Here is a 9,457-nt window from a genome sequence, read left to right on the forward strand (position 1 = left end):
GCCTGTAGTCCCAGCTACTCGGGAGGCTGAGGCAGGAGAATAGCGTGAACCTGGGAGGTGGAGCTTGCAGTGAGCCGAGATCGTGCCACTGCACTCCAGCCTGGGCGACCTAGCGAGACTCTGTCTCAAAAAGAAAAAAAAAGAAAAACAGAAAATTTTTCTGGCCTTGAGAAACTCAGGACATATTTGGGACAGCCACAGTTGCTAAAAAGTGAGGGGAGAACCCTAGAAAGGAGAAATTCAGAGAGAGGGAAACCCAATGAATATATAAGACAGTCTCCAGCTAAAGATAAAATAACTGAGGCCAGGCATGATGGCTCCTGCCTGTAATCCCAGCACTTTGGGAGGCTGAGGCAGGTGGATCATGAGGTCAGGAGTTCGAGACCAGCCTGGCCAACATAGTGAAACCCCGTCTCTACTAAAAATACAAAAATTAGCTGGCCGTGGTGGCATGCGCCTGTAGTCACTTGTGTGGAGACTTAAATACTTGCATAAAGATCCCTATATAGAGGCTGAGGGTGGAGAATCAATTGAACCCAGGAGGTGGAGGCTGCAGTGAGCCGAGACCGTGCCTTCTACTCCAGCCTGGGTGACAGAGCGAGATTCCATCTCAAAAAAAAAAAAAAGAAAAGATAAAATCACTGAACTGAGATTTGAGTTTCTGCCCCAGACAGGTTTGTGGTATATGTTCAACCAAGTTAATTGCTTACTAAAATAGCAAAAATTGACACACTTTAGAAGAGTCCAGTGTTCCACAATACAATATTCGCAATATCCAGAATACAAAAAAATTACTCAACACACAAAGAACCAGTAAAATGTAACCCATTCTCGTTATTTTTGGCTTCTGGGGATTGCTTTTACTTTTTGTTAAAACAGGTGGGGGATTTACCATCATTTATTTAAGGATATATGTTGTGTTTAATACACTATTTCCAAGTAAAAATTATACAAAGTGTCCTTTTAAAAGGTTGTATCAATATATAGTTAATTCAGCAATGTTTGGAAGTGTTTCTATCACTTAATCATGGTTAAAATTCCATGGGTTAACTAGTATTTCTTTCAGCCTCATAAATTGGACATCTTACTGTACATTTCTCAGCCACACTTACTTCTTTTGTGAATTGGCAGTTAATATATTTCGTCCCTTTTTTTTTTGAGACAGGGTCTCTGTTGCCTAGGCTCACCACAACCTCTACCTCCTGGGCTCAAGTGATCCTTCAACCTCAGCCTCCCGAGTAGCTGGGACTACAGGCATGTGCCACCACACCCAGCTAATTTTTGTATTTTTTATAAAATAAATGGGGTTTCACCATGTTGCCTATGACTTCTCTTGAACTCCTAGGCTCAAGCAATCCACCCACTTCGGCCTCCCAAAAGAGATGGGATTACAGGTGTGAGTCACAGCACCTAGACTTTTTGTCCATTTGCTATAGAATGTTTCTTTCATCTTGATTTATATCGGTTCTTTATCAAGTCTTCCCTTATATGTTGAAATTTATTTTTCAAATTTGGCTTTTATCTTTGTTTACGGTATGTCTCTCCCAAAACAGAAAGTTCTTACAATTTTTTTATATAGTCAAATCTATCATATCTATTATTTAATAGTCTCTGGTTTGGGGACCATAGTTTTCAAGTCAATCTTAATAAATATCATAAAAACACTCACCATGGTAACACTTTTAATGTAGCTTCTGAGATATCACCAAATAGCTTCTGAGAGATCACCAAATGAAACTTAAATTCTATATATAAGAGCCTTATGTATCTACAAAAATATGTACTATATGCAGACAAGGAGTATTTATTTGTTGTCTGTTATGGACTCCTTGCGGCACACTCTTTTCAAACTTTCATGTCTTTATCCTCATACCCTGTACAAATCTCTACTCAAAGGTCAACCTCTTTCTAAATAAAAAAAATATATATATTTTTTATTTTTTTGAGATGGATTCTTGCTCTGTCACCTAGAATGCAGTGGCATGATCTTGGCTCACTGCAACCTCCACCTTCTGGGTTCAAGCAATTCGCTAGCCTCAGCCTCCCAAGCAGCTGGGACTACAGGCGTGTGCCACCACTCCCAGTTAATTTTTGTATTTTAGTAGAGATGGGGTTTCACCATATTGGCCAGGCTGGTCTTGAACTCCTGACCTCAAGGGATCCCCCTGCCTTGGCCTCCCAAAGTGATGGGATTACATGCATGAGCCATCACACCTGGCCATATTTTCTTTTTCTTTTTTTTTTTTTTTTTCTGTGACAGAGTTTTGCTCTTGTTGCCCAGGCTACAGTGCAATGGTGCGATCTTGGCTCACTGCAACCTCCGCCTCCCAGGTTCAAACAATTCTCCTGCCTCAGCCTCCTGAGTAGCTGGGATTACAGGCATGCGCCACTACACCTGGCTAATTTTGTATTTTTAGTAGAGACGGGGTTTCTTCATGTTGGTCAGGCTGGTCTTGAACTCCCGACCTCAGGTGATCCACCCGCTTCAGCCTCCCAAAGTGCTGGGATTACAGGCATAAGCCACTGTGCCTGGCCCATATTTTCTTTAATAACTCCCTTTTCATCATTTTCTTATTTACTATACTTTTCTTTTTCTTTTTTTTTTTTTTGAGATGGAGTCTCGCTCTGTCGCCCAGGTTGGAGTGCAGTGGCCGGATCTCAGCTCACTGCAAGCTCTGCCTCCCAGGTTTATGCCATTCTCCTGCCTCAGCCTCCCGAGTAGCTGGGACTACAGGCGCCCACCACTGCGCCCGGCTAGTTTTTTGTATTTTTTAGTAGAGACAGGGTTTCACCATGTAGGCCAGGATGGTCTGGATCTCCTGACCTCGTGATCCGCCCGTCTCGGCCTCCCAAAGTGCTGGGATTACAGGCTTGAGCCACCGCGCCCGGCCTGAAAATGAATATCTTTTTACACTTTTTATAATATTACACTTAGAAAGAAGAGCTGCAGAAAGATTAGCAGCAAGATTTATGCCTAATGTCAATAGGAGTAAAGCGATTTACTAAACTAGGTAATACCTATAAATGAAGATGAATGCAGAATAGCATGAAAGCCAAATTCTGGGAGACACTTTCATAATGACTTACTTTAAAAGTTTAAAACCCTAAGCAATATTTTTATAAAAACTTTAAAGAAGATTGTATAGAAGTTATTCGAACGAATGAATGAATGCTGACTTCCTAAACAGTCCATCAAACCTAAAGTTTATTAGAACCAACTTGACATTTGATGACACTGAGGAATTACTGTTATTTTTTCAGATGTGAAAATGGTGTTATGGATATGTATTCTTAAAGCTCCTGTATTATAGAGATAATATTTAAAGAGATAAAAATATCTAATTAAATATTTATAGATATATTGTATCCATGATTTGCTTCAAAATAATCCAGTGGCATGGAAAGGGGTAGCGACTGATAATTTAAATGATGAAACAATACCGTCCATATGTGATAACTACTGAGGCTGGCTGTACTTTGCATAACTTTGAGACTATTTTTTTTTTTTTAACATAGGGCATTTAAAAGGAGCAAATAAACTGCTTAAATTGCATGTTTAATAAATGATAGGACAAAAAATGGTAATTTTTACCTGTCAACATTCTGTATCCAAAGCATAAGGCAACTATCAAAACAGTTAATACAGAGACTGATGCCAAAGCAATGATTATTGTCTCATCTCGGTTAAATGAATGAGGTGGACCTAAAAGAAAACAAATTTTGAAACATCATCATTTTTTGAAAAAGTATTTTGTTAAATACTGACAGACTGCCCTTTAGAAAGGCTGTATCAATGTATAATCAAATCAGTAATGTTTTTGCATCAAAGGAAATGAAAGAAAAAATTAGCAAATTTGTGATAATTACAAATTATATTTTTTAATCATACAGACTATTCCATATAGATTTGGAACACTGAAACACCAAGTAGGTGTGCTCCTAATTATTGAAATATCAACTATACCATGAAACAGTGTAGACAGGATAGTATACTATTAAGAGTCTTAGAATCTAATAGTTTTAGAATCACATTTGGTTTTAACTCCTCAATTTCCTCATTTATAAAAACAGTACTCTGTATTTCCCAAGTTAGCTGTAAGATTTAGATGGCAGTCTAAGTACCTAATATGATGTCAAGAATATATTACCTGGCTGGGCACGGTGGCTCATGCCTGTAATCCCAACACTTTGGGAGGCTGCTGCAGGAGGATCACTTGAGGCCAGGAGGTCAAGGCCAGCCTGGACAACATAGCAAAATGCCAGGCATTAAAACAAATTAAAAAAAAAAATTAGTCAGGCATGGTGGCATGCACTCAGGGGGCTATGGTAGGAGGATTGCTTAGGCCCAGGAATTTGAGGCTGCAGTGAGCCATGATTGTACCACTGCACTCCAGCTTGGGTGATGTAGTGAGACTGTTTCTTAAAAAAAAATTAAAGTTTTTTTTAAAAAGCATGTGTTATCTACGCAATAAATGGTAGTTATGTTTATCAATATTGATATTATTATTAATGAAAATAGCATGGCTTTGCAGGTAATTGAATCTAAATTGGACTTGAAGCTCAGTTCTTCCACTTAATATATGACCTTCGGGAAGTTTCTTCACCTATCTGAGCCCAAGTTTACTCACTTGCAGAATGGAATGGGAATACACATAGGTAAATCACAGGGCTATCATGAACATGTAAACATTTTATGTGTTAAGTTCCATTCTGTGGGTCAGATCATGTCTAGAGCAAATACCCTTTAGGATGGATGGCCACCAACTAGAGCATATCCAAAAGACAGCAAGTGCAACTGTGAAGGTATGAGACCTCTGAACTGTGATGGGTAGAAAGAACTGAAAACATCTGATGAGAAAAAAAGAAAACTTGGGAGGATGTGATAGCTGTCTTCACATCAAAAAATGGACTTGATTTGGACCAAGAAAGAATAACCAGTTCCAATTAGTGTATCTTCAAGGATAACAGCCTTTAGTTCAGCATACAGAAAAACATGGCTTATAAATAGACCTGTCTAAAATAGAATGAGTTACCCTATGAAAGAGCTGTTCATTATTTTACTAGACATAGTTATGCAATGTTTGGTAATACTGATCAGAGGCTGTGCTTGATGACTGCCAGCATCTTTATTCATTCTTTGTATTCAATCAAAATCAAGCATGTTATACTCAAATTAGAAGCTTCTATGGCAAAGTAGGATGCCTCTATGGTGAAGAGTTCCTCTAATGGGCAGTCCTGTTTTAATGAATTTATTTGTCTCAATCAAATTAAGTAGAAGTTGCTTATTAAATGTCAAAACTATATTTCTATAGATGGATCTGTTGAAACAACACTGAAATATTCTTAATTTGCAGGCCATTTATTAGATTTTCTTTTTCTTTTTTTTCTTTTTTTTAAGAGAGTCTTGCTCTGTCGCCCAGGCTGAAGTTCAGTGGTGCAATCTCAGCTCACTGCAAACTCCACCTCTCAGACTCAAGCATTCTTGTGCCTCAGCCTCCTGAGTCACTGGGATTATAGATGTGTAGCACCACACCTGGATAATTTTTGTATTTTTAGTAGAGATGGGGTTTCACCATGTTAACCAGACTGGTCTTGAACTCCTGGTCTCAAGTTGATGTGCCCACTTTGGTGTCCCAAAGTGCTGGGATTACAGGTATGAGTCACTGTGCCCAGCCCATTTATTAGATATTAATAGATTTTAACATATTGATCATTGTGCCTCCTTTTAACATACAGAGTAACTTACAGGCAGAAAAGCTACATATAAAACTCATTTTACCACAGTGAGATATTATTTCACATACATTAGCATGGCTACAATTTAAAAAAAAAGAAAATAAAAAGTGCTAGCAAGGATGTGGATAAATCAGAACTCTTGTACATTGCTGGTGGGATATAAAATGGTAAATATACAGTAGAAAACAGTTTGCAAGTTCCTCAAAAAGTTAAACATGGAATCACCATAAGACCCAGCAATTCCACTCCTAGGCATATATTAAAAAGAACCAAAACCAAGTGTTCAAACACAAACTTCCACACACATGTTCACAGCATAACTATTGACAATCCCAGCACATTGGGAGGCTGAGGCAGACGGATCACGAGGTCAGGGGTTTGAGACCAGCCTGACCAACATGGTGAAACCACATCTCTCCTAAAATTACAAAAATTAGCCGGGAATGGTGACGCGTGCCTGTAATCCCAGCTACTCAGGAGACTGAGGCAGGAGAATCACCTGAACCCGGGAGGCAGAGGTTGCAGTGAGCCAAGATCATGCCATTGTACTCCAGCCTGGGCAAGAGAGTGAGACTCCATCTCAAAAAAAAAACAAAAAAAACAAAAAACAAAACAAACTAACTCATTTTTAGAATTTGCTAAACCTAAAAAATAAACTATTTTCAATACATACACACACACGAAACTAAATAATTTATAGATTGATGACTATACAAGGATATTTTATGTGCTTATAGTTTTTCTTTTCCAGAAAATCATATAGTTGTAATGCACAATATATAGACTTTTCAGACTGCCTTCTTTCACTTAGCAATATGTACTTTAGGTTCCTCCATGTCTTTTTGTGGCTTAGTAGTTCATTTCCTTTTATCACTGAATATTATCCATGTCATAGATGTACAACCTCAGCTCACTGCAACCTCCGCCTCCTGGGTTCAAGTGATTTTCCTGCCTCAGCCTCCTAAGTAGCTGGGATTACAGGCACGTGCCACCACACCCGGCTAATTTTTGTATGTTTAGTAGAGACAGGGTTTCACCATGTTGGTCAGGCTGGCCTCGAGCTCCTGAGCTCGTGATCTGCCCACCTCGGCTTCCCAAAGTGCCGGGATTACAGGCATAAGCCACCGCGCCCAGCCAAAAACTGATATTTCTTTAAATGTTTGTTAGAATAAAAAAATTCATAGGTCTAACATGAAACAAAGTTTTGCTACATCCAAATGAGAAAGGCTGAATATTTAAATCTGTTCTTACATTCTTGTGTAATTCAAATAAATATGAGTTAATAAAGATTATCTTAAGTCTTCTCTACAAAAAATAAAGTTAAATATTAAATGTAACATTAATATGGCATTATGGATAAAACTGTTTCTGCAAATGAGTTAAGATATCCAACGTTATAATTCCCAAAAGAACTGAACCATATTACTTTTTTTTTTTTTTTTTTGAGACGGAGTCTCACTCTGTCGCCCAGGCTGGAGTGCAGTGGCCGGATCTCAGCTCACTGCAAGCTCCGCCTCCCGGGTTTACGCCATTCTCCTGCCTCAGCCTCCCGAGTAGCTGGGACTACAGGCGCCCGCCACCTCACCCGGCTAGTTTTTTGTATTTTTAGTAGAGACGGGGTTTCACCATGTTAGCCAGGATGGTCTCGATCTCCTGACCTTGTGATCCGCCCGTCTCGGCCTCCCAAAGTGCTGGGATTACAGGCTTGAGCCACCGCGCCCGGCCCATATTACTTATTTGATAAATGTATTTCAAATTCAACTAGGAATGAGAAGTGATAAGGAATCTAATTTTATTTTTTTTAAATCTAATTTTTAATTCTGAAATATGTGGACATGTTTAAATTTCAATATTTAAAATTTAGATTAATGTTCTTTAAAGGACATTACCAATTAAATAAAATATTAAAATTTTAATGTAACAAAGGTCAGATTTTGGAAAAACCTGAAACACCAAATATTGTACATAAAAGTACAGAATTAGTACAATTAAAAATTTAATAATAAAGATTTTTCCACTAGGATTTAGCTTTCTAGGTTTCTTTTTTTTGCTTTTACTAAATTATGAGAACATTGTATACAGCTAACTAATGTGTATTTTATCAAGCTTTTATTACAAAATAGAAATGATAATTTTCCTAGTCTTTTTCTAGTTGTTGGAAAATGATTTTAGCATTACCCAAATTTTTGGAAACTGGATAAATTTATATAATACTAATATAAATAGTAAAGTTTCTAAAAATGTTTCCTTTTGCAAAATTGTTTTTGTTACTAACATAAACAACAAAAGCTTTTTATAGCCTATGAAGAAAAGCAGTATCTTGGAAACACTAAAAATGATTAACTATATACACGGTGCTTACTTTTTTTTTATTCAGAATAAGAGATACTAAAAAGTATGCTGCTTAAACTACAACCATGACTTAGCCCCTAGAATGTTTATGCTTTACTTCTTGATAAGCTCCTTTAGACTTATTTGGACAGAGATTATTAAAATCATTCTTATACAGCCCGTAAAAAGAAAAACAAAAGCAAAATAAATTGGTGTAGGTATTTCTAAAACTTTTTCATATTTAGAGTTAGATTCCTCTGAGTATCTTTTCAAATTTGTCAACTATGTCCTATTTTTCCATACATTTCTACCTTATGTGTCATTAAAAACATCACTAAGAATCATAACCCAACATTTCCTTAAAAAATTATTTCGACTTTTGTCTCTGGAATTTTCTTTCCATCCACTAACACTGATACTGAAAATTTTAATGCAGATGCTTTCTTGATCATGCCAGAAAGTGCCAATGGAAGGTTGCTCCTTCTAGTTTTAATCTTTTTATTATAAAAAACTTACTACTATACAAAGTGGAGTATACATACAAATTTCAAAGGCCCATCACTAAACGTTAGCAACCATCAACATTTTGTTATCCGATGAAACATTTTCAAACAATTCAACTCATTTGACTTCTCATATGGTTTGTTGACAGAAACACTGAAGGGTTGCTGTTAAGTGGACATTCTGCCAGAGTTAACAATCAAGTTCACATGTACATAGGTGACAACTCCCATATTTCATCAGTTTTAACATATACATTGATCACATCTTAAAATCTCCTACAGTGAGATATATCATATTTGTGGCACTGTAAAATTATTTGACAGTATTTCTTTTTCTTGGTGATAAGGAAATAATAGCCTCAGCCGGGCACAGTGACTCACGCCTGTAATCCCAGAACTTTGGGACACCCAGGTGGGTGGATCACTAGGTCAGGAGTTCGGGACCAGCCTGACCAACATGGTAAAACCCCATCTCTACTAAAAATACAAAAATTAGCCGGGTGTGATGGTGCGCACCTGTAATCCCAGCTACTCGGGAGGCTGAGGCAGGAGAATCCCTTGAACCTAGGAGGCAGAGGTTGTAGTGAGCCGAGATCACACCACTGCACTCCAACCTGGGCAACAGAGCGAGACTCAAAAATAATAATAATAATAATAGCCTCAACTGACAGCTTTTTAGATAAGATAAAATGATTTATCATTATCACATATGTTAAAATGTGAAAAAAGGGTCAGGCACAGTGGTTCACACCTGTAATCCCAGCACTTTGGGAGGCTGAGGTGGGCGGATCACCTGAGGTCAGGAGTTCGAGACCAGTCTAGCCAACATGGTGAAACCTGTCTCTACTAAAAATACAAAAATTAACCGGGCATGGTGGCACATGCCT

The 9,457-nt window shown here is 37.8% G+C and overlaps 1 protein-coding gene across 1 annotated transcript in view; it reads right to left on the bottom strand.

Moving 5' to 3' along the window:
• BMPR2 (bone morphogenetic protein receptor, type II (serine/threonine kinase)) overlaps positions 1-9,457 on the bottom strand; it is a 230,212-nt gene that overhangs the window by 53,169 nt on the left and 167,586 nt on the right. Inside the window, exon 4 of the mRNA XM_011974476.1 lies at positions 3,593-3,703. Within this exon, the coding sequence (XP_011829866.1) occupies positions 3,593-3,703 (111 nt within the window). The remainder of the gene's footprint in view (positions 1-3,592; positions 3,704-9,457) is intronic.

Source organism: Mandrillus leucophaeus, unplaced genomic scaffold (assembly GCF_000951045.1).
Source record: "Mandrillus leucophaeus isolate KB7577 unplaced genomic scaffold, Mleu.le_1.0 Scaffold146, whole genome shotgun sequence".
NCBI lineage: Eukaryota > Metazoa > Chordata > Mammalia > Primates > Cercopithecidae > Mandrillus > Mandrillus leucophaeus.